This window comes from Echiichthys vipera (assembly GCF_963691815.1).
Source record: "Echiichthys vipera genome assembly, chromosome: 10".
In the NCBI taxonomy this organism is placed as follows: Eukaryota; Metazoa; Chordata; class Actinopteri; order Perciformes; family Trachinidae; genus Echiichthys; species Echiichthys vipera.
Window position 1 is genome coordinate 6,150,705 of NC_139835.1, and position 26,060 is coordinate 6,176,764.

General features: G+C 40.8%; 1 protein-coding gene across 1 annotated transcript; it reads left to right on the forward strand.

The window, feature by feature from the left end:
- Nucleotides 1-145: 145 nt before the first annotated feature.
- On the forward strand, nt 146-25,832 carry pms1 (PMS1 homolog 1, mismatch repair system component). The gene is made up of 13 exons (XM_083921958.1): nt 146-206; nt 1,051-1,194; nt 2,257-2,439; nt 2,742-2,844; nt 5,341-5,504; nt 12,356-12,472; nt 16,980-17,102; nt 17,234-17,380; nt 17,540-18,372; nt 21,921-22,388; nt 23,479-23,609; nt 25,329-25,489; nt 25,591-25,832. The coding sequence occupies exons 2-13, from the start codon at nt 1,063-1,065 to the stop codon at nt 25,789-25,791; spliced, it is 2,763 nt and encodes a 920-aa protein (XP_083778084.1). The 5' UTR covers nt 146-206; nt 1,051-1,062; the 3' UTR covers nt 25,792-25,832.
- Nucleotides 25,833-26,060: the final 228 nt, after the last annotated feature.

Below are 26,060 nucleotides of genomic sequence, written 5' to 3' on the forward strand. Positions count from 1 at the left end.
GTTTGTATGGCAATCCATAGCCTGACATAAATCTGCACCTGTCAGCCTAAACCCAGGGATAGTTTCTAAGATCTCTCTGAACCCGCCCTCTTGTCACTTTTAACCAATCAGCGGGTAACAAAGGGGGCGGGAATCAGGTCGGTTCCGGGTTGTCTCTGTTGTTTATATGAACGATCCAACGAGGTTCCAGTCAAAAACTCGTCCAAGTCAGTAATTCGCAACATTATTAAGTTATTTATCAACGTAAATATTAAGCTTGCGATGAGGTTGTAATGTCGCCACGTAGGTTTACATGAAATTTGGTTAATTGTAAGTGAACCTGTCTGAGCAAGCTGAGAAGGTGAAGAGCAGTTAAGTTACTGCAAAACGCCTTCGACCTATTTTATAAAGATATTCAGCGCGGCATTACTCTTCTCGATTATGTTTTAATGTTTCTGACTACATTGTGCCTTGAGTGAAAGATGTCTTAACATGTGGCATGGTGTAACGTAATGGTGACTAGCCTTAATCTAATATAACTAGTACTAATTGCAATTGGTAATGGGTAATCGATCATCTGTAATGGGACTATATTCTGTTAGTCACTGACTTAACGCTGTACCGTCAGTGACCTGGCATTTGAGAGGTCATGGTTACTGGAAACTCTTACTTGTAAAAATTTTAAACAGCAATAAATCCGTCTTTTCGCCATAAATAGTCCTTGTGAAACCAGTAATCAAGACTTTCATTACCCATTTTAATCAAGATCACGCTGGTGAAGTAATGGAAGATGCAGCCCTTCCTGACATTGTCAGTTTTTAGTTGCAAGTGTGCTGCAAATGCTAAAGATTCACCACTTTACTTTACTGTGGACATTTGTTACCTTCCATTTCATGGTATCATTTCTACGTTGAAAAACTGATTCATGGCAGTGTTTTGTGAAGCCACAGATCTCACTAAAACCTTGAACATTCTTCAAAGTTGCCTCAGCTCCTATGTTGTGCTTTCTGTGTAAGTCAGCAACACCCAGAGGCACCAAACTAAAACCGTTCTCTTACTTTACTTCGACAGGTAACTTCAGTCATGAAGCAGCTGCCTGCAGATACCGTGCGGCTGCTGTCCAGCTCCCAGGTCATCACGTCTGTGGTGAACGTTGTGAAAGAACTGATGGAAAATTCCCTTGATGCTGGGGCCTCGAGCATTGACGTTAAGCTGGTGGGAGTCACAGAGTTACTAAATATACGATACTATCACTATATGTTTCCTATGATAATGATGGTATTATGATACAGCCATTCTGCGATACTCAATACATTGCATGATAGTCATCCACTATACATTGTGATATCTGTGTAACTGAGATGAAAGAAAAATAACCCTAATAGTGATTGACTGTTATGGATTTTTTAGGGCCGTTGCTGGTACCGTTTTTTTTTTCATCAGCCTTAGCCGATGACCGATGCGGACTGCCGATATTTGGAGCCGATAATACTTTTTCTCCCTTTATTTACATCATAAAAATGACATATTAATGATAACAAATGTTCAGAGGGGGCTGGAGCTGATGTCATCGGCATGAGGCACAGGACAAACAAAGACAGACAACCAATCACACTCACATTCACACCTACGGGCAATTTAGAGTCATCAATGAACCTAACACCTGCATGTCTTTGGACTGTGGGAAGCTGTGCTGGAGAACCCGGAGAAAACCCACACATACACGGGGAGAACATGCAAACTCTACACAGAAGGGCCCCAGCCCGGATTCGAACCGGTAACCCTCTCGCTGTGAGGCGACAGTGCTAATTTTCCAAAACGAATAAATGAATGCAAAAATACACATTTCTCTTCAATAAAAATATTGATATTTGATTAATAAATTAGTAATTCTGAGTGGAATTGTCTCAATAACGCTATGGATAGCATTAGTAGGCTTTTGTAATAAAGGGGGTGATGCTATATACGTTGGCTTCTTCTGTTTTTTTGCATCTCAGGACTTTGTAACTATAAAGTTCTTGGAACTGATCTGAGCCTAACAATCAGATTTGCATTTTTGAAAGTATAATCCCCCTTGTCAATTGGTGTTTTCTTGCCTATTTAAGCATCACTATCGTTGTTGTAATGGATAACACCGTAAAATATCCAAAGATATTAATGGAGAATGGTTTTATTTTTCCTGCAGTTAAAAGTCTGCTTTTAAGTCTTCACAGTCCTTTTGATTCCCCCTCCAGTTGCACAGGCAGTTCTTCAGTACTACTGAATTTCACTTTGCAGGAGAACTACGGTTTGGACCGGATAGAAGTGCGCGATAACGGCCATGGAATCAAAGCTGCAGATACTCCTGTGATGGCCGTGACACATTTCACTTCAAAGATCTGCAGCCACGAGGACCTGGAGCGACTGGAGACATACGGCTTCAGAGGAGAGGCACTGGGCTCCATCTGCGCTGTGGCCGAGGTGACGAGTGTTTAACAACTGTAGTTATTAAATTAGGGTCAGCCCAAAAGAAGGAAAAGACGAATGGGATAGAATTATCAGAAGTAAGAAATACTGATCTATACGTTGTATCATGGACTGATAAGTTTCTGAAAAAGGAAACAGTTTTCACTCACGCATATATTTATAATGTTTTACAGATAGCATGACTCTAGCATGATTTATTAGAATATATTAGGAATGAAATATACATCTTGGTTTATTACGGTATTATTATTATTAATATTTGGCAACTTATTGTTTTATATACTCTTTTATTTTAGGTGGCTGTCATCACAAAGACAGAGGAGGAGGACGTCAGCACCCAGTACTCGCTTAACTTCACAGGGAAGATTGTTTCTCAGAAGCCGTCTCACTTAGGTCAAGGTAAGGCACCGATAATTGAATCAGTCTTGAACAACAAACTTCAAGGACTACTTAATACAAAGAAATGTGGAGCCCTGAAGTTGGAGTCACAGACAGAGACATTGTGAACACTGTGATAGCAGATTTAGACACCAATTTGTATCATGTTTGGCTCCTGCAGCAGTCACATTATCTCCTATACTATAATTATGAAAGTACTCCTTTATTATTTGATTAAACTGTTTTTAAACATATTGGAAAATGCAATAAAAAGTGGTATATGCCTGAAAGGGATCATGTAAAACTCTTGATGATATGAGTAGTATTGCTGTTTATTGTGTACATTTGTGAATAACTCATACTTTAACCAGTGTTTAGCCAGTTTACCTGGGGTCCGTTTCACAACGCAGGTTTTACAAACTCTGAGTCTAACCCTGAACTCTGAGTTGATCTACTCTGAGATAGGAAACTCAGAGTTTTTGGTTCCAGAACAGCTGATTTGAGTTAATTTGATCAACTCAGAGTAGTTTGACCTGGAGTTAAGCGTGTGCACCACAAGTATAAAAAGACAGCATCAATGGAGCCCTGATGTGACGAGTCACCATGGCAACGGGGAAGAGGAGGGCTACGCTACCACTGGAATTGGAAATAATAATGCGCTCATACTAGTTTGAGCAGGTTTACACCGCTGCAGCAGCAAAAGAGAGGGAGACGGTGCGGGAGAACATTGCTGCTCGGGTCAGTGCATACGTTTAAATGTAGTCCTGTTGTAATCACAGTAATATCACAGGGGAAACTGCTTGAGTGGTAGTCTATTAGTTTATTTCATTTAAGTGCTTCACACGGGGGAGAAGCGCACTTGGCAGCAGCTTAAGATGAAACATAAAAACATTTTTCAGACAGGTAAAACATCGGCAAAATCTCATGGTGACGCCTCATTTTGAGCATGTTTTACATTGTAAAGTAAATATTACCGTAAATGACTGTTTTATACGTTGTATAAAAAACCTCCCATTTGCAAAAAAACGCAGTGCAACACACAATATCTGCTGGGATGTGAGAGCATGACTTTGGTTGTTAATGTTGGAAATGTAAGGACAGATGAGATTGTGTATGTAAATGATGGACTGTGACATGAAACGGTGTTGTGCCGTATTCAGCACCCCTGCCGTGAAATGCACCCCCTCGCATTATAGGTGATATTCTGGATCAGAAGGCTGTTGTTTCCACCTATAGGAGTAGCTTATATACAGGTAACCACATTAAAAGCACACACTTTTGAACCTATCAATTGCAAGAAAAGCTGGGATTATATTTAGGAAACGCTGAGTCGAATACATTCAACTTGCTCAAAAGATCCATTTAATTTATTTTGTAATTATGGCTGCAGTATATTTCCACAGAACATACAAAAAGGTGTTGTTTTGTGTTCGCTATTACCCAAGTTTGTGATTTTAAACTCTTTAAAATCGTTTAAAGACTGTAAGTAACCAATGTTCTGACCGTTGTGGGTTACCTGTATATAAACTACTCCTTTAGGTGGAAACAACAGCCTTCTGATCCAGAATATCACCTATAAATATCACCTTAATGCGAGGGGGTGCATTTCACGGCAGGGGTGCTGAATACGGCACAACAACTACGGTACCGCTGGAAATGTAAGGACATCTATGCGCGGTCTGATAATCATCTCCCGACGAATATTTAATTCTCTGTGCAGTAATGCTGCACCTTCATCCACAGGATCGTTATCAAAAGGACACGCCATGGTAGTGTAAATAGTCACCACCTGCTATAACTTCTAATGTCGGCCTACTGAATGATTTTTATACGTTGTATAAAAAAACACCCTTTTGCAAAAAAACGCAGCGCAACACACAATATCTGCTGTGATATGAAACGGTACCGCTCAAAAAGAGAATTGTCTGGAAATGCAAGAACATCTATAATCAATAGTTTGATAATCATCTCCCGACGAATATATAATTATCTGCGCAGTAATGCTGCAGCTTCATCCACGGGATTGTTATCAGAAGGACACGCCATGGTAGTGAAATAGTTGCCACCTAATATAACTGCTAATGTCGGCCTACTGACTGATTTTTGCAATGATTTTCTGAAGAAACAGACGGAACTATAGCAGAACTATACTACGCTAAAACTCGCGTGCTGACTGAATGAATGAGGAAATCAAACACTGTGTGTGGCTGAAAGAGGGCGGAGACAGAGAGAAACTCAAGGTTTTCTGAGAAAAACCTGGTCCCGACCAGGTTAGTTTCAGAGAGCATGTTACCATGGTAACTGACCGAGAGGTTAAGTTACCCCTCTCTCTCTGGTTTAAGTTACCTCCCTTTGTGAAACGGAAAACTCAGAGTTTCCCTCATTTCAGGGTTAACAGACTCAGAGTTTTCACTAAACCTGCTTTGTGAAACGGACCCCAGAGTCTGTTAACCTTGTTGCAGGAAAAGTACTCTGTATGTCACGAGCTGTCGCACACCTCTGCTCTTTGTTTCACAGGTACAACAGTGAGTGCACTGAAGCTTTTCAAGAATCTGCCAGTGAGACGCCAGTACTACTCCTCTACCAAGAAGTGCAAGGAGGAACTAAAGAAGATGCAGGAACTGCTGATGGCGTACGCCATCATCAAACCTGACTTGAGGCTCACACTCATTCACAACAAGGTCAGTAACTCCCCCTCCCCTTTCGGATTTTTTTTGAAGATTTTTTGGCAGTTTTCCGAGCCTTTGTGGGTGAGAGAGAGAGGGGGGAGACAGGTCGGAGTCGCTGACATCACAAAGTCTGCCATTTTTGAAAATTTCAATTTGATTTAATTCAGGGACATGTGATCGATATGAAATGGTATCATCTGCCCATTTAACACAAGCAGTTATAACAACTCACAAAAAGCAACTAAAATTGACTCTTCGAGGCGTTTAAATGAAAAACAAACTAGTCTTTCGGATAAAAACAATAAATATTAAGTGGGAATTTCAAAATAAAGGCTCATCTTAAAGTTAAAGATATGTAATGTATTGTTATTTTCACTTTGCACTGTAAATACTGGATCGTTGATCATTGAACTGATACATCGATTCAGATCAAGGTATTGTTACACCCCTATCAAACGCTTATCTCTTGTGGGCTGGAGAGGTGACTGTAAGGCAAGGCAAGTTTATTTGTACAGCGCAATCCAACAACAAGCTAATTCAAAGTGCTTTACATAAAACATGAAAGCATTGGAAAGAAAGGCATATGAAATGGCATCTAAAAACACATATAAAAAGACATTCAAGTCAAATTATTAACATTTTTAAGAAAAGTATTGGAAAAATATTAAATTACATTTGACTAATATAAGTGAAAGGTCATTGAAAGCATTAATTGTCAGTGCAGTGCAGGCAGTTTAATAGATAATTTTGTTTACTGAAAAGCAGCGGCAAACAGAAAAGACAGCAGACCTGTCCCATGTTTAGTCCTGACTCTGGGGACACAGAGCAGACCTGTCCCATGTTTGGTTCTGACTCTGGGGACACAGAGCAGACCTGAACCATGTTTTGTCCTGACTCTGGGGACACAGAGCAGACCTGTCCCATGTTTAGTCCTGACTCTGGGGACACAGAGCAGACCTGTCCCATGTTTAGTCCTGACTCTGGGGACACAGAGCAGACCTGTCCCATGTTTAGTCCTGACTCTGGGGACACAGAGCAGACCTGTCCCATGTTTAGTCCTGACTCTGGGGACACAGAGCAGACCTGTCCCATGTTTAGTCCTGACTCTGGGGACACAGAGCAGACCTGTCCCATGTTTAGTCCTGACTCTGGGGAAACAGGACAGACCTGTCCCATATTTAGTCCTGACTCTGGGGACACAGAGCAGACCTGTCCCATGTTTAGTCCTGACTCTGGGGACACAGAGCAGACCTTGCAGACATTACAAATACATGCAGCTGTGGTCTGCTTGGTTTATTGTCTGTTAAAACTGAGTTTTTACTGTGGAAAAAACACAGCAAAGTGTCCTAAGAATTGTTTCAGCATTAATGACTTCTTAGCTGTGGATCTGCAAAATCACGCTATTGTCCTTGGAATAGCTACGCCGCTAGCTGTGTCTGATCTGAGAGTAAAGATGGACAGCAGGAGTGGAGAGCTGTGATGACGAGGTTCTTTGGAATTCGCAGTGCTTCTTGTCTGCCGTGAAAACTTGTCACCTTCAGAATCCATTATAACAGACATTAGACTTAGACTTAGACTAAGACTTCTCTTTATTGATCCTTTCGGATGAACTCCCGCAAGGAAATTGAGATTCCAGCAGCTTACAAAAGACACAAGGGAGGTATAAAAAAATACAGTATAAGATAACCAATAAACTCTTAATAACCAATAAACTCTTAAGTCAATCTGCTGTTGTTTGGGCAGGATGAAAGTACAAACTTTTTAGTCTGCAGAGAAGTGAATGGTACTGAACCACTGGGAAAAGAACACTGAGGTTTTAAAGGTAAATGAAGTGTGTAATCTTTCACGCGCAGCAACCACTAGGTGTCCTCGTTACTCTTCAAATGGCCCTCCCAGCATCACTGGCTCCAAATCGCCCTCAGTTTTTGTTAATATACCATGTATAGTGAGAGCATACACATACTGTATACATCAAGTACATCATAGAGGGGAAAAGGGAACGTTTGATTCCATGAAGTTCATTTGTTCCGAACATTTATCTACTTCTACTACATGATATTATGTTTATAAAGTTCTTTCTAAATAGTTGCTTCCAACAAAATGATTTATGAAGACAACAACAATAATCAAGTCCAAGGGGAAACTATTCACTCTAGATGATATTGAGACGCTACTGCATTGGAAAAATAGGAGTTTAGTGTAATTTCCATTTTGCTGAACCACATATCAGATATATGTGTATTGATCAGTTTATTTAACACCTAACTCAGTTGAACCGAAAGATCCCTGGATATTCAATCAATAAATGAAAAAAAACATATAAACGGTCATAACAAGTAAGACAAATGGATGGAGGAAAAAAAGAAGCTTCGATCATCCCACCCTATCATAGTGGGATTCCCTGTCTAAATGTCATTCCTCTGATAAAGTGAAATATTGCAAAAGTAAATTACCTTGTTAGCTTACAGCTGTCAGGTGTGCACGATGTCCCTTTGACCGTGCAGCTTGATGTTTGTGTCTCTCTAAAGATGTTGAGTCAAATGTTCAAAAGCCCTTGAACAGAAAGTTCCAAAAGGATATTCAGGAGCTTGTCAGGTAAATGACTCATCAAACACCTTCATGAAGACATAATTGTCTCCAGCCTCCTGTTGTTTTGTTGTCAGGGCTAATGCGAGTCAGTGAGCTGTGAAAACCGTAACTTGTGATGGAAAATATTTATTTGGCTTGTAGAAGCACTTCAGAAACACACAGACAGGCTTTTTGCCGAGCGAGGACGAATGGACGGACGCTTCTGTGCAGCTTAGTGAGTCTCATTTTCATTACTTTTAATTCATTACTTTTTTTCTTTTAATTGTTCAGTCAACACAATGTCAGAAAATTCACAATGGCAACTTCCCCGGGTTCAACCTGACCCCAAGAAACAGCTTGTTCTGTCTGACCCGTGTTCCCAAACCCAAACATATTCAAATAGCAGTGATATAAACCTGGAGGAAAGCAGCACATGGGAGAAAATGTTTGTACTTGATAAATTACTTGAATCATTAATTGATAATTCATCATTTCTGCACTAGTATTTAAGGACACATAATAAGGTATGTTTACCTTTAGGTATTGACATGTATGAAAGTGGTATTTAACCAATGTACTGCGGTGACATTCAGGTTTGGTTGGGAGCTGCTGAAGTTAAATTTGCTCTCTTCAAAAGATAGTTCTAATTAATAAATATTAAAATCTAATTAGAAGTTTGTCACGATGAATTGTGACCTTTCATACAATACTCTGCACCTCTTTCGATACCGCGGCAGAATGAAACAAAAAGTCGTAGGAACTAAAAATATGCAAATTGGTTTCTTTTTTCAATGCCCAACCTGGACACTCACTGGTGGGTTTGTTGCTGGGGGGAATGCTGTAACAGCCACGGATGGGGACCAGTTAATTTTCTTCCCTGTTGTTTCATCTGAGCAGCCTGAAAATCTGTAAGTAGATCTGCATTTTAAATTTTTTAATAGCTTGGGTACTTTCAATACTATCAAATGTATATTTCACAGAGATCGTATGGTTTTAAACACATGGTATCAAAATAACATCAATATGACAACCTTAATGGTATAGAAATCTATAGGGATGGATACAACTACAAACTAGGGTTGGGCGATAATTCAATATGATCATTTATCGTCTTTCAACGGAATCATATCATGATCAAATCATAAATTGAGATATCTTAGTACACAATTAAATTGCCTAAATTGTATAATAACAAGCTGCATATGCTAACTCAAATTTCTCAGAAAATCTAATGTGAAATATGTTGAAGGAATATCATTTGAACACTGAGGGTTTTTATACATCACACTATTTGTGTACATGCACGTAAACATACAGTAGTGAGTGTATAGCTGGAAATACATATATACACTCACCGGCCACTTTATTAGGTGCACCTGTCCAACGGCTCGGCAATGCAAATCTCTAATCAGCCAATCACATGGTAGCAACTCAATGCATTCAGGCATGAAGACATGGTGAAGAGGATGTGCTGCAGTTCAAAGCAGCATCAGAACGGGGAAGAAAGGTGATTGAAGTGACTTTGAATGTGGCATGGTTGTTGGTCCCAAAAAGAGAAAAGATCCAGTGAGCGGCAGTTCTGTGGGTGCAGATGCCTTGTTTTAGCCAGAGGTCAGAGGAGAATGGGCAGACTGGTTGGAGCTGATAGAAAGGCAACAGGAACTCAAATCTCCACTGGTTCCAACAGAGGAATGCAGGAGAGCATCTGTGAACACACAACACCACCTACTTTCTACAGAGAGGGAACAGCAGCAGAAGACCGCACACCTGGTGCTTAATAAAGTGGCCGCTGAGTGTATATATACATATACATACAGTGGAGGTCATCATTTGACAATATGGCCCAGCTCTACTACAAACCCTTGACAAAGTGCTGTGATAAAACAACCTGTCAGCAATTAAGCACAACAAGAACAATATTGAACAACGATTCCTACTCTGAAAATGTGAAAATCTCATCCATAACATAAGTATTAAGTTGTGCAGACAGGTTCACAAGAGATGACATAACAGCCGTACAGTGTGTCTGCCTTAAAGTGAAACAGGAACAGAGACAAAAACAAAAAAAAACAAACAAGAATCCCCCCCATCCCTCCCAACAACCCCTGTCACACACAGCCACAACAACCAGACAACATATAACACAAGTAGATAGGTGAGGTAAAAAATAAATATATACAACTATTCAAGGAGGAATACAAGAAAATATAATGTATTGTTTAATAAAATGTTTGGTCTAACACGGAAAAAACATGAAAATGGAAAAAAATTGAAATTTAACAAACACACACACACCAAAGCAATGCAAGGCATCACATTCCACAATGTCACATTTTATCGTCGCCACTGTGTGCACAAGATTGCTACATCATAATAGCAATAATTATTATTATTTGTATTAAAGATTTGCGACTTGTTGCTGCTCTCGGAGAAAGTGTTGGGTCTCTGTAAATCCTAAATAAGTCCCAGAGACTGTTGTAGACCAACTCTATACGTAAAGTGTCTTGAGATTACCTTTGTTATGATTCGGCACTATTAATAAAATTGAATTGAACATCAGTCACTAATTATCATCAGATTTATATAAAGGTTGCATGTTTTTGGTATTAATAACAAAATGCTTTCAGTTCTTTTGTGTCTCAGCATGTTTATAGACCATTATTATTTAATCACATCCATTTAGTGTTATTTAAATAAATCTATGTTCATGTGAGCATCATCTGTTCTTCTGTCCGGTACCTACTATTTATCATCTGAACGTGCGTGCTTTTGTAAACTTTTCACAGTTACTTTTTATCACCTGTTCCCAGGGTTACACAGGGTTGCAGACGTACGGCGTGTACAATAAAATAGGTTCCATTACATAACATTAGATTAATCAGCAGTGGAATTATTTAGCAATTAGACTTTTCCATCCCTTATGCCCGTTCTCACCACAGCTGAGCGTAACTGTCAGGTGCTCCAAGCACAAATATGGCTGACTGTGAGCTCTGATTTGGCTGATTATGACGCCTGAGTAAGTTGCTGAACACAGCTGCGGATTTAACCCCAGATTCAGTTTCAGGCTGCAGCCGGTTTGTACATAGAAGCGTACAGGTGATTTGGGTCACAGAGGGATCATACCAATGCCATATAGCTCTTAGAAATAAGTTTCAAGGAGGTCAGAGGAAGGTAGTGAACCGATTTGGTACAATCAGCACTCAGTTGCCCCTATCCTTTATCTCCAACTCTGCTCTTCAGCCTGTGTCGTGTTTCACTGCTTCTTCAAGAACTCTTCACGGGAGTGATCCGTTTACATGTGCCAAATTGCGTATTTAATAGCCGAGACATGCCATGCAACAGGGTGCACGCTTACAGAAATCAACTCCAGGGAAATATTTTCACTGGTGGATACAAACTACAAGCCCACTCGTGTGTGTCAACATAGTTTGTACCTAAATAATTACTTTGGAAGTATCTGACCTGACTTAATTCCAAACTGATACGTGAATTAATAGGAAACCTTTGAATGTATCATAAGTTGTTGACATGTTGTGTCAACGGACCTTTAACAAAGTCCTAGTATAAAGTCAACTGAATGTTTTTGAGCCAGGGTTCGTGCACTTTTCCCTGTGTTTTCTTTTTTAAATGCAGATCTTTTAGTCTATGTAATTTCGTGAATAATGTATAGACTGTGTACCACTGTGTGACCCCCAATCTTCTGGATATCTATTCAACTTACACGCATGGATAAAAAAAGCTGTGAAAATTTTGTTTTTTTAATCAGGCTCGGGCACAAAATTGCTGCTGTGGTTCCGGCTCGGGGCGGGCTTGGACAGAAACACTGGGTTCATGTAGGGTCATAGGGACTCTGCAATTATAACGCGAGCTATAACTAAGATTGAATATTGCATTGTGTCAACTCAAATGTTTCCACAGCAGTGTATCTCGAAGTATTTGTTGCATGTAGCATCTTGGGTTTGAAGTTCAAATAATGTCCACAGTTCTTGTTGATTTTAAATAAAGGCATGGTTTATGTTTAATATTCATTTAAGTATCCAATACGCTTTTACTTTGGCAAAACCAACTCTCCATTTCTTTCATGTTCCCTTCCCTACATTTGAACATAACTACATTTGAACATAACTACATTTTGACATAGCTACATTTTGCTGAATCTCTTGACGTAAACCAAACGTGTGAACTGCAGCTACGTTGGCGGCTTCGTGGCCCAGTTACTATCTTGACAGGTGTTTATGCAGTGTGATTGGCCTGATGTGGACTCATGGAAGTTGACTGGTGTCATATCGTTGCAGGTGGTGATTTGGCAGAAGCCCAAGGTGGCTGATCACAGAAGTGCTCTCGTTTCTACACTGGGGGCCAGCGCTGTTGCCAACCTGCTCCCTTGCCACCATCACCAAGAGCAACCAGAGGTTAGTTAAGGGGAAATATGCGGGCAAAGCTTTCTGCAAGGATGTGGAGGGAAACGTAGCAGTTTGGCTGTAAAAAGCGAATTTGGTGCCCTCTCGCACATTCTAATGCCATTATTCCATCATGTACAATGTACTTAATTATTGCATATTTGATTGAGTGTGTCTACCTGATTGTAAACATGGAGTGAATTATTGTAAAGCAGAATTAGGCCTCTTGTGCATTTTAGCCCACACAGTCTTTAAATAGCTAATAGGTTAATCAAGAGATGCCACAATTCAAATCCAATTCAATTTTTATTTATAGTACCAAATCATAACAAAAGTTATCTCAGGACACTTTACAGAGTAGGTAAAGACCACACTCTGTGACTTATTTATGATTTATATGACTTATTTATATGACAAGGATGGTTAATGGATTGTTTTACTAGAAACATAAATGTTGATATTATTTTATTCTTGCTGGGCAACCGTCCTTAGCCTAACTGTTATTTTACCGTGAAATGAAATTAATTTGGGCGCTTTTTCAGGTTCAGGGTGCTCCTGCACAAATGCAAGGCTCATAGAGAGGAAAGCTTCGGTGCCCCTAGAGTCCGAAAAGGTGATATTTTTTATCTTGTGCGCACAAGATAATAACTTGTATGTACAAGATACTAAAATATAATTTAAGGCATTTAGGGACTCCATAGAAAGCATTCAGAAGCTGCATGCAAAACGACTCACTCTCAAAGAATAACAAGGAGCCGCCCCAGGCTGCAAAAAAGCGCCCTGTCTGATCTGCAGGCACCTCCACAGATGTTCTGTGGATTTTTAACAACAACAACAGGTTTTTCCAGAGAGAACAAGTTCCATTATATTCTATTTTATTTTTTAAAAACATGATTTTGGCCACAGTTTGCACAATTGCTCACTTTCAAAAAATATAACAGCGTTCTTGGACATTTGGGCTGCAGGTATAGCCTACATTTTACTTATATGACATAGATCTCTTTCTTTGACAACTTTGCATGTTTCCGTGTGTCCTTGCAGCATCTTACAGATGTGGCTGCTGTAAGAAGTACAATGTAATTACAGAGAATGAAATCATTAAGCACATAAACGTCTGTGTGGTGTATTTTTAAATTGAGGCACATTCAGTGGACTTTTTAATGCTTACTGCACAATTGTCGAGTTGATGCCACCGCTGTTTTCTGTTATCCGAAGTAGCCCGTCTAATGAGGATATTAAGTCTGTACAATGAATGCAATTTTTAAGGTTTGTTATGAAATTTTTATATGAATTAATTTATAGAGCAAGCGGGGGCGGGGCTGATACAAATCATGCTTGGAGGCTATTGGTCGTCAAATGTACACGAATTGCGACTTGTTAATCAAAACTATTTTAATAGAATTAAAATGAATATACAACCCCTTTTCCAAAACAGTTGGGACACTGTCTAAAATGTAAACAGAAATAGAATGTGATAATCTGCAAAACATTGAAAGCCCATATTTAATTGGAGCACGAAGACAGCATACCAAATGTTGAAACAGAGAAATGTCATTGTTTTTTGAAAATGATATGCCCATTTTAAATTTGATGCCAACAACACGTTTCAAAACAGTAGGGACAGGGTCATGTTGCATCACCTCTTCTTTAACACTCCATAAGCATTTGGGAACTGAGGAGACCAGTTGCTGTCATTTTGAAAGTAGAACGTTTCCTTGCTCCTGTTGAATGTAGGATTCCAGCTGCTCAACAGTTCGGGGTATTCTTTGTCATATTTTACATTTCATAATGCACCAAACATTTTCAATGGTGACGATTGACGACTGCAGGCAGTTCAGTTTATCATCCGGACTCTTTAACTACGGAGCCGTGCTGTTGTAGTATGTCCAGAATGTAGCGTGTGTGTTAATATTTGGCATTGCGTTGCTGAAATAAGCTAGGCCTTCCCGGAAAAAGACGTATAACCTGTATATATGGTTCAGCATTAATGGTGCCTACACAAATATGCAGGTGACCCATGCCATGTGCACTAATGCGCCCTCATACCATCACAGACTGGATGGTCCCTCTCTTCTTTAGCCTGGAGGATACAACGTCTATGATTTTCCAAAAAAAAATTCAAATGTTGACTGGTCAGACCACAGGGCACTTTTCCACCTGTCCTCAGTTCATCTTAAATGAGCTCAGGCAGCGTGTTTCTGAATGTGGTTTATACACGGTTTCCTCTTTGCATGTTAGAATTTCAACTGTGATTTATGGATGCAGTGATGAACAGTGTTGAGACAGTAGTTTTTGGAAGTGTTCCTGAGTCCATGCACTGATGTCCACTGCAGAATCTGTCTGTTTTTAATCAAGTGCATTACAGTTTTCTTTGGTTTTCATAACATTGCTGGCAGAAATGCATGTCTGTGCAATAGTAAAAAAGAATGTCACATTTCCGGTTTGATTAACTTGTTAACTGTCACATGTACCATTGCTCAGCTGCACAGTCACCTTTGAACATGGTCACAAAGGATTGTTGTGAATGTGAAGAGACTACATGGAGAGCACTGCACTCTGATGGATGAGTGTCACGGGCACATAGCACAGCTGAGCTGGCACAGAGCCGCATGCCGACCCTCCCACCTCGCATGCTTGTGAACTCGCACTCTTTGCTCTCATACTGTGGCTCCCATGCTCCTTTGCCCTTCATCTTGGGGCCATTATAGCACTTCATCCCCTTAAAAAAAGCTTATTGTGAACACGTCCATCCTAAAATGACATGTCGTTTAGCATTTTCAGTCAAAATTCAAATAAAATACAATTTTGTGACATGTGGTTGGAATAATGTCATTTTTCTTCTTTACAGGATGTTCCTGACGTCATTGACTTTGACATTGAGTGACACTAGTGTAATAAAAAATGAGAAACAAGTTTGAAATAAGTTGATTTGCATTGGAAAAAAATGATGATGACTCACTGTCTTATTTGTTGTACTTGCACTTTAGAGAAGTCTAATTGTAACTGTCAATATTACATTAAATGCCTGGCTAAGATGGATATTTTTTGCAGCCCAAATGAGAGCATGCACTTTATACTTGACCGTGAGCTAATAACCTCCTCATGAACACCTGGTCTGAAGCCAGCAAATGTGGTCAGTTGGTGGCTAGCCAACTATTCCCTTGCCCTTTCCTCTTGAGTTCTTTCCTGATAAGGACTAGGTGATTTTTGTTAGCTAAGCTTTGCTGTGCTGATCGTAATTGAATTATTGTCGAGCGGTAACTTTCTGCTTGGTCACGGTAGGTGTCATGCGGCTCGTACCTGCTGCCCGCCTGCCAACTAATCTCGTCTGACAGATATGGAGCAGCCCTTTTCACCCCGCTTCTCTCTCATTTTCCTCTTTGTTGTTGTTATTTTGCTGCTGCTCTTTGGTGCCCAGTTATGAGAACGACCTTTCACCTTTTCCTCTTACTCCCTGTAGCAATGAAAGAGAACTTTTCTCCTCTTTGTCCCCAACACCAAAGCTTAGTGATCAAGGGAACCAGGTTGATAATTTCACCGGGGCCTCGCTCCGGGAGAGTTGTAAGAGCTGTTCTTCTGCAGAACAAAATGTGACACTCGTTTTTGGCAGCATGACTACACATAGCTGCGGCCCTTTGGGGCCAGAGGTGCCATTCGTGCTCTCATAAAGTGACCCTAATGAGCTGAAATAGAGAGAAGCATATGTGCCCCGACCTGAAACAGCAGTTTATTTATTAACTTCATTGGCGTGCGTTGCTGCTAATAATGAGCCCGAGGCCATGTGGGAAAAAAAGCATGGCTATGCTGCTTGCAATCTGTAGAACATTAATAGCTTTCCATAATTTCTTACTAGCTTACATTCATGATGAAGTTTTAATTGCAGTTGTTCAGTTGTATGTCGAGTCATCAGTTTTAGCTCATGAGAACGCCTCTGCATGATTGTAGGTGAAAGGTGATTATGTATAACATGCATGTTGATATATTTGAGAGGAACCAACAAACTCAGGCATCTCACCAGCCTTCGGTCTTGATTGTTTCCAAATTTACAGTGAGAAGTTTAAACCTTGACCTTAAAAAATGTGAAGGAGTTGATGAGTTGAGTGTACTGGACTTCTTAGGAAATTAAGCTTTATTACTCATCCTCATTATGCCGTGTATGCTGTGACCGGTACTGAGTGCCTGCTTGCTTGCGCACAACCAGAATTGATGGCTACATTCCCAGCTGTGCAGCTGTGCTGTCAGCGGAATGGATCAGCCGTGCCGTCCTAACTGAAAATGTAATGACGGCAAAGTTGATGTAATGTCCAGGTTTCTAAACTAGTACTTCCGCTGGACGCCCCTGTGCCAGCCGGCTGCTGAGCATGTCAGGTTGAAAATGTTTGCAAAAGCATGAAATGTCTCTGTCAAATTCAGCCCTTTATTACAACCATTATTTTATCAGGCTCAGTTCATTCATGACACCTACTTTGTGCTTATTTGTTGGATCATTGATATTGTCTTTATTTTGTGTTTTATTCAGATTGTATTAGATGGCTTTTTTCCAAAGCCTGGAGCTGATTACTCTTCTACAAGCTCATCCAACCCTGACAAAACTTTTATATTTGTCAACAACCGACCTGTCCACCAAAAAGATATAATGAAGGTAGAGTCATTTTGGATAACTCAATACAACACACTTCATACAATGAAACCTTTTTTTTGTGTCTAATACTGTTCTTCTATTTCATGTTCAACTGAAATTGAACCCTGGTTGGATTGGTGGTCGATCATCAGTTGTTGCGCCAACACTACACAGCTCAGTATCGGGATGACGCAGCCCGAAACCGCTATCCCACCGCCATGCTTAAAATTACGGTTCCACCATCTTCAGTGGATGTCAATCTGACACCAGACAAGACCCAGGTCCTTCTTCATAACAAGGTAGCTATGAAATTCAGTAAATTCCCTTCAGTAAGGATCCAGTCTTGCTCTTCATTTTGGGGAATAAACCAAAACCCTAGCCTAACAGATGTGATGTGTGGGAATGAAATTCTGTGTACCGTCAATATTTTAATTTTCTGTCACAATTCTGAAATTTAGGAGGCTATGCTGACTGCATTGGATGCATTTCTGGTTTCTCTCTACGGTTATCGACCCACTGGTGACCCCACAGCTGAGAAGCAGCTTGGCCGTGAGCCGTCCCCCTCACCGCCTCGTCCTTTGCAGACTGATGCTTCCCAACTGGACAGTGAACAAAATGTAGAGAGTGATTCTAGTAACACAACCCACCATAGTAACTTCCTCAAAGATGCAGCTAAACATGGTGAAACTGCTCTGTCAGCTGCAGTAAACACTGATGCTTCACTGGACTGCCAGACCTCAAACGGCAGCTCTTCATCCTCTGTAGCAGAGGACTGGATCGTCAACCAGATACCAGCTGAGCTTGAGTCTAACTTCTCTCTCTGCGACGATGAAACCGCTCAGAGCTGCACTCAGATAGCAGAAACAGGTTCAGCAAGTAAGTCCCTCGAGGAGAACAATGCTGTGTCAGGTGCAGACTCGAACAAAGAGCAACTATCAGCTGAAGACTGGAGCCGGGGGACTTCTTTGACTGACCCCAGATCAAGAGAACCTCTGCAGCCCGTCAAAATCCATCAGCCCTCAAAGAATCATCACTCTGAACCAGATGAAATCCAGAGTCCGAGCAGCTCAAACAAAAAGATGTTCAACGCCATAACAGAGAAGCGAGCTGCTCTGACGGCCTACGACCTGATCAGCAACCGCGCCATGAGGGCACCATTGTCTCCAGCTTCCCTGTTCGAGAAGAAGGCCAGACTAGAGGTCCTCAGGGAGAAACCTACAGCCAGCCTGCAGGATATCAGCATCACCGTTCACGAGAGGTGGAAAAATCTGAGGGAGGAAGATCGTAAGAAGTGAGTTTCCAGACCTTCACCTTTCCAAGCAGTTGTTTCCATTTCTTGTTATTTGCAAGGCAGAGAGAGAGGGGGGAAAGTCTGACCTGTCACTTGCATGTGTAAGTCTGGAAATTTTGTTGATATGAGCTGTGTTTCTAATTTCCAGACAACTGCGTCTAATAGAGGCTTAGTTAGATGACATTTTCTGCAGTACAGCAGGTATTGCTTACGGTGAAATGGCCTCTATTTATTCAGAGTATTCACATGTCTCACACGTCACACATGCACTGCAAACCTGAAATGATCTAGACATTAAGGGTATGTGAGAGCGCAAATGTCCTGATCAGTTGGACCGGACATTAAAAAGACTTTACCCTGCCAGCTCCCTGGTTCAAAGTCTTTGTAATCTAGGATTGAGCCCCATTGTGAAAAAAGAGCAGGTCATTGTGCGGGGAGTTCACAGTGAGGGAGTGGGCTGTTGATGACTTTCGATCATGCAACTGTAGGAAACCAGAAGAAAACAAACATCCAAGGGTGAAAAAGAAGGGACATTTTCACAAAGACGGCAAAAAAAAGTCTAACTATTGAACTAGTAAGACAAAGAGACTCAAGAACTTCTAGCGGTAAGGACCGAAATCATCAGACAAATGCAATGAACAGTAAGAGATTCTGTTGTTTATGACCAGATTAGGAACCGGTTACAAGACCGCAGTCTCATTTGCGTCCTCTCTCTTGCGCGCTCTACCCAGGTGTCACCCCTCACCTTAAGAAGGAATAGAGTATTTTCATCAAAGTGTAATTCTGGCACAAAATCATCCCAGGGTCTTTTTCGGCAAAAATCATATAAGCCATCGAGACCATTTATTTTGTGTATAAACTATTAACGGACAAATCCGATATGATTCCAGGCTACGGCTGAAATTTGCTTTCTTAGACAGACCACAAAGTTTACGTTTTTTTTCTGGAATAAATCATTAATGGGCTCCTTCCTTTGGGATTGACTTTACTATGAGAGGAGCTGGTACAGGGGCCAGTAAGTAAGTCTTTAAAACACTCTTTTAATAAACTCTGGGTTCACTAACTACATTGTTGGTGCTTTGTTTTCTGTGTAGGGACTCTTCTCATGCTGCTGTTTGCTGTTATTTTGAGCAGAATTCACCGTACTGCCCCGAGCTAATCACTGTTAGCCACGTCCGGCTGTTAGTGACTCTACCGGATTTCTCCGTTAATGGTTCATTCATTCATTCATTCATTCATTCATCTTCAACCGCTTGTCCCTGTCGCGGGGGGGCTGGAACCGATCCCAGCTGACATTGGGCGTGAGGCGGGGTCCACCCTGGACAGGACGCCAGTCTATCGCAGGGCACATAGAGACAGACAGAAACAGACAACCATTCACACCTACGGGTGATTTAGAGTCATCAATGAACCTAACACCTGCATGTCTTTGGACTGTGGGAGGAAACCGGAGAACCCGGAGAAAACCCATGCAGACACGGGGAGAACATGCAAACTCCACACAGAAGGGCCCCAGCCGGGATTCGCACCAGGAACCCTCTTGTTGTGAGGCGAAAAAAAGTTTCTCCACGGCTTAGATGATTTATGTAAGAAAAAGACCATGTGATAATTTTACTCCGGAATTACACTTTAAGCGAGAACACATCTGACAGAAAGAATTTTCTGTTGTGTGCTACATGTGTGCAAGGGCAACTTTGGACAATGCCTGAAATTCATATGAGAAAACTGCTTCACTATGGCAGATTTTATTGAACATTTATTCAACAATAACCCCACTGTAATTGTCTTTATTTCCCATACCTTAAATATTCCTTAAGCATAGGCAATCATACAGACACGGTGAAAAGATTTACGACACACTGACTGATATGAACTAATACTTTACAGTCTGCGATATTTCTCATTAGAAACCACAACATACATCTATCTAAATGACCCGTTTCAAGGTCCAGGCTCCAGTCCAATTGTCCATTTAAAATCTCACCTACGCTTACTTCACAAGTGGTATGAGGAGTGACACATAGTTGGCTAGTCAAGAACAGATTTGGCACAGAACAGACGGAGGTAATGAGTGTTTGTGTTTGACCCTTGCTCCCTCAGAGTCAAATGATTTACACTGAGGAAAGTGACAGGGATGGAGAAACAAACAAAATATAAAAACGTGATCAGATAAATGTGCATTTTTGCTCATTCTCCAGGCTCAAGATGTACATTTGCTTCTGACTCAAGTGTGACATCTAAGTAAACAAAACATTTATTAGGTCAGAAAGCACAGCACAGTGCAACTCTGCAGATTTTCAGTCGATTGATTTGATCAAAACCAATTATTAAATAGCAAGGGAGGTGAATCTTGTCACACGGTCATTAGTAACTCCAAGAAGGGTCCAGATGCACGGACATGTCAGGAAAAGAAAGTACAAACTGTGCTACCTACTGATCTCTATCCGCTGAGCGACTCAGCAAGTGGCATCATGGAATAACACTATTATACTGTGCTGAAGGCGTTTCAACCCAATTATGTTAGATTACTGCATACCAATTTAAAGTAATTGCAAAGTTGGAAAATATGCATCAGCAGCAGTTGGGCCCTTATATAAGGTATGGAAGAGTGTATGGAAAAAGACATCTGTTTAGAATCCCGCCTTGACGTACTTCTGTCTCAAACATGAAATAAGATGTGGCGAGGACTTGGCTCCGTACACGGCCACTGTTAAGTGGCACACCACTTCTAGGAATTACACTTCCACAAGTTCACCGAACAGGTTCTTCAAATAATGGGGTGCTGAAGTGTAAGTCTTAATGCTTAACAGATCTACTGTGTGTGTGTGTGTGTGTGTGTGTGTGTGTGTGTGTGTGTGTGTGTGTGTGTGTGTGTGTGTGTGTGTGTGTGTGTGTGTGTGTGTGTGTGTGTGTGTGTGTGTGTGTGTGTGTGTGTGTGTGTGTGTGTGTGTGTGTGTGTGTGTGTGTGTGTGTGTGTGTGTGTGTGTGTGTGTGTGTGTGTGTGTGTGTGTGTGTGTGTGTGTGTGTGTGTTTTGGGAAAAATATTTATGTTTATTATTATTGAAACAATCCACAAACAATGACAAATCTTTTCCAGTATAACCTTAAAAGTACTGCATGCTCAAAGGATATGGTGAAAGAGCAGATTGACCTGAATGTAACATGACTTTGCACTACATTGTTGTAGTATTACAAACTATCCAGCGTGGTCTGCCTTTGGCGGGGGGGAGGAGCCTCTGCATCAGCTGTATTTGAGACTGGACGTACTCCGGTGGTTATTCGGTTCACATGGACAGTAAATGCAGATAACCTGATGACATCATGAGGGTTATTTTGTCTCAACCTTGGGAGAGCTCCCTTTCGATCCACAAAAGACATTTTACGACTGTTATGGACTGAACTTTATTTGTAAAATCGATGGCTTGCCCCTTTAATTTAGTTTTAACCTAGGCTCTTGGGCATATTTTTCATCTACAAACCAGTGAAGAGATTTCAGAGAGGGTTGTCACTGCTGCTCTAACTCTAAAAGACTTGGTTGCACTCTGCAGGTATGAGGAGAAGGCAAGAAAACACCTAGAACACCACGACCAAAGGACCAAGATGGCCTCTGCCGAAGGCCCCAAAGAGACGAGCATGAGCAGCCCAAGGGGCCATGTGCAGGGCCAGAAACGCAAGGCCCCGCTGTCCAACCAGCAGCTGCTGGACGAGCTCTTCTCTGCAAAGCCCCAAAAGAAGATGAGGAGCCCTGCACCTAAGCCCTCGCAGCCCCTCCCCTGCAGCGTGGCTGCCCTTCGGCTGCAGCTTGAGCGCCTTTCATCCCAGAGCAGCGCAGTGCCACGGGGCCTCAGTCTTGTAAACCGGCTGGCCTCTCAGAGTGCCTGGGTCATTTTATGTGGTCAGAGGCTGATGTTGTTAAACCCATTTCGAGTGGAGGAAGCCTTGCTGTTTAAGAGACTCCTAGAGAATAATATACTTCCAGCAGTGAGTCTACAGAACCCTATACAGTTAACAGATGGGTAAGGTATCACTCACTTCTCACCAGCAGAATGCCAACCCTGACAGTGCACACTCTTTTTCCAGGGTTCCTACGCAGTATGGTGAAGGGAAAAGAGTTTGGAAAAATGTTTGTGTTGTTTCCAGACTATTATCTCACTTTCTAAATTAAATATATTAATATATACAAATCAAATCAAGTTTACTAACACAACACAGCCGACCTGTGGTTCAGTTATTCATTTAATGATCCATCTCTACTGTTCCTGTCTGTAGAGTTACAGGTTCAGTTATTCATTTAATGATCCATCTCTACTGTTCCTGTCTGTAGAGTTACAGGTTCACAGTTATTCATTTAATGATCCATCTCTACTGTTCCTGTCTGTAGAGTTACAGGTTCACTTATTCATTTAATGATCCATCTCTACTGTTCCTGTCTGTAGAGTTACAGGTTCACTTATTCATTTAATGATCCATCTCTACTGTTCCTGTCTGTAGAGTTACAGGTTCACTTATTCATTTAATGATCCATCTCTACTGTTCCTGTCTGTAGAGTTACAGGTTCACTTATTCATTTAATGATCCATCTCTACTGTTCCTGTCTGTAGAGTTACAGGTTCACTTATTCATTTAATGATCCATCTCTACTGTTCCTGTCTGTAGAGTTACAGGTTCACTTATTCATTTAATGATCCATCTCTACTGTTCCTGTCTGTAGAGTTACAGGTTCACTTATTCATTTAATGATCCATCTCTACTGTTCCTGTCTGTAGAGTTACAGGTTCACTTATTCATTTAATGATCCATCTCTACTGTTCCTGTCTGTAGTCAGAATTTAACGTAGGTGTTAAAATTTGGATTTTAAAGCATTTATTTACATAATAAGCATCTAACTATTGTTATCCAGATGTTAAATATTGACTGAAAAATCCTCAGAGAAGTCTGGAAAAGTCTGGAATTATTTTGAAATGGAAAATGTGTTGGAACCCTGTATTTCTGTACGTACATATATGTTTGACGCTATTTTGAAGACAAATCCTAATCCTTGCTTTCTATTGAAAAGGCGGAGATATGCAGCTGTATGTTAAAGCTCTCCTCGTCTCTCTTCTGTAGAAACCTCGGGGGAGCTGAATATACTGAGGCTTTGTGCAACATGGAGAAACAAAGCCCTGAGCTAAATGGAGCGGCCCACTTCTCGGATCCCAGGCTTGTGGCTAATGGGTTTAAAATCCAACTCAATCCAGGTACAGCGTAAATAAAAAAATCTGACTGTATGTTGTCATATGAGGCAGTCTGATATGACTGAAAATTAATTTGCCAACCGAACTGAAAACAAGCCTTTATTTTTTTTTAGTCAGGCTTCTAAAAGGTCTCAGGGATCGTCTCGTTTTATTTAACAAATGTTGGAGCCATTTACCATCATGTAATGTCATAGTTCACTTAGAAATGTCAAACATGCAGTCCCAAGTAACTGGATTACAGGCAATTATTTCGGACAGAGTTTCTGTGTGTGGGATTAGTTGTGGATACGACTAAATATTGCCATTCCTTCGACAAACGTGTCAATCATGAAAATCAATGAATGCTGAAATAGAGAAGTTGTAAATCATGAGAGAACTGGCATATAGGACTATAGAACCTGTTATGGTTATAAAAGCTTTGTCTTTTGCAATGGGTAATGAGTTTAATTTAGCTTTGGCACATTATAGAAAAATGAATCATACATTATATCATGTACATTGTCCACAACATCTTTATTCACACACATACGAAAAGATGAAATGAACACACTAGAAATGACTCATATCAACCAATAATCAAACCATCAATTATAGTGCAGCTAGTATTACATATGCAAATAAGTGATCAGAAATCATCATGTTGTTTGTGAAAGAAAATCCCCTTTCTCATTGTATATTTACTCAGTATACATTCTTTGTTCTCACCTGTTCTCCTAATATTGATGGGTGTAGATTGACAGACTGCTCTGATCATTAAACTATACATCAGTGTAGTTTAGTCATGTATATACTGTAATAAATGTAATGTCAATGAGAAATACTTAAAAAAGGGGCCTAGTAGGAATTGAATTTGGCTTCTTAATCATTATTGTGACATTAGTTCTCCTATTGGCTTGCAAAGGGTATACACAGTCCTGCGAGCGTTGGTTGTTTTTGTTGCTGGACTGGTTCACCTCAGTTGACATTGGCTCTCTGCCTGACAGAGTGGACTCACAGTGGGTTTGTACCCCAGTGTGCAGGTGATGAGAATGGTTGCCCTTTAAGAAATTCCAGGAATTTTCATTTGGCACTGCCAGCCTCGGTGGGTGTGCTGCGCATGGACTGAAGGGAGCGCAGCAGCATATATAAGATGGCTTCATTGCACAATCTCTGCTGCGTATCCTATCCCTTTGTTAGAGTTGTCTCAAATGGGTCATGTTCATTTGCCAGATATTGAGTATAATGTAATTCTGCTGAGACTGTCATTTTGAAATTGATTTTTTTTTTTTTTTTAAACTGCGTGTATTACAAAAAGCCAGTTTGTTGTTGTCAGTTATTGCTCTCTCCATACATGTAATAGCAGATGTACTACACTATGCAGTCTTGCACAGCCAGCACAGAAATATTTCAGAAATATTATAACTGCCTCTACTTCTCCAGGTTCTTTTCATACCTTTCTGAGTTCATTTTGCATCCAAAGTCGTGTATCAGACATATAAATTGTGCATGATTTGCAGTATTTCCTCATGAAATGAGAAGCTATCATTCTTCTACGCTACAAGACAACTTCCTTCCAGTCTGCTGGGGCTTCTATTAGTCATTTAACACTCCATTTGGCCCTTCGCTTATTTGACTTGGTTGTGAGTCCAGTCGTAAACCACAATATTTATTTATTATTCTTTCCTGGAGATAGTAATAGCGTCTGGAGTATATTAATCCTTGTTTTCTGCTTGTTTTGGCCAGGCCTCACGTCAGCCGAGAGACATCTGGAAGTGACAGCAATGGCAGACTGCGTGCCTTTCCTCGGTGTGGAGGACCTCAGGGAGATCCTGACTGCAGTTCTTCACAGGAAGGCTAGGACCGTGCAAGAGTGCCGACCCCTTAAAGTCACAAACTACCTACAAGTTAGAGATGCTATGAACTAAGATCAACAATTACATTACTGTACATTTTTCCATTTGTTTGTTTCACTAAATATCCGAACTGTGATATTTTACCCTGACAGGGTGAAGCAGTACGACTGGCCCGTCAGTTACCTACAAATGTATCCAGATGTGATGTGGAGGAAACTCTTCTACGGATGGCTCAGCAGCTTGGTGAGAGCAACCGCACCTGCATCCATGGACGACCATTTCTCCAACACCTGTCTGACATCCCTTCTACAGAGCAGGAAGCCAAAGCTCTGCTGAGGCCTTTAGAGCTGTAAGGAGCAGACTCATTAGTAAAATCACAGCAGTGCAATATATGTGTGGAACAGCTGTCTCATTGGAATGCAGCCGATTGTTCTCCATGTATACCTGATTTGAATCCATGCTGCTCAGTTGATGTCCAAATTTGTTACAAACAGAACATTAAATAAATTTATTTTTTTCCACATTTTGTACTTTGATCAAACATGTAACTCCTGTGAACCTTGAATTGTTAATTTTTATTTGAATTCACCATACTATTATGATTTCTCAGTGACCAACAAAA

Excerpts from the sequence above, each read along its gene's own strand:
- pms1 (XM_083921958.1), top strand. The coding sequence starts at position 1,063 with ATGAAGCAGCTGCCTGCAGATACCGTGCGGCTGCTGTCCAGCTCCCAG. Across the intron at positions 5,505-12,355 it reads TCACACTCATTCACAACAAG|GTGGTGATTTGGCAGAAGCC; the intron begins GTCAGTAACTCC and ends ATATCGTTGCAG. Across the intron at positions 17,103-17,233 it reads ACCAAAAAGATATAATGAAG|TTGTTGCGCCAACACTACAC; the intron begins GTAGAGTCATTT and ends GTCGATCATCAG.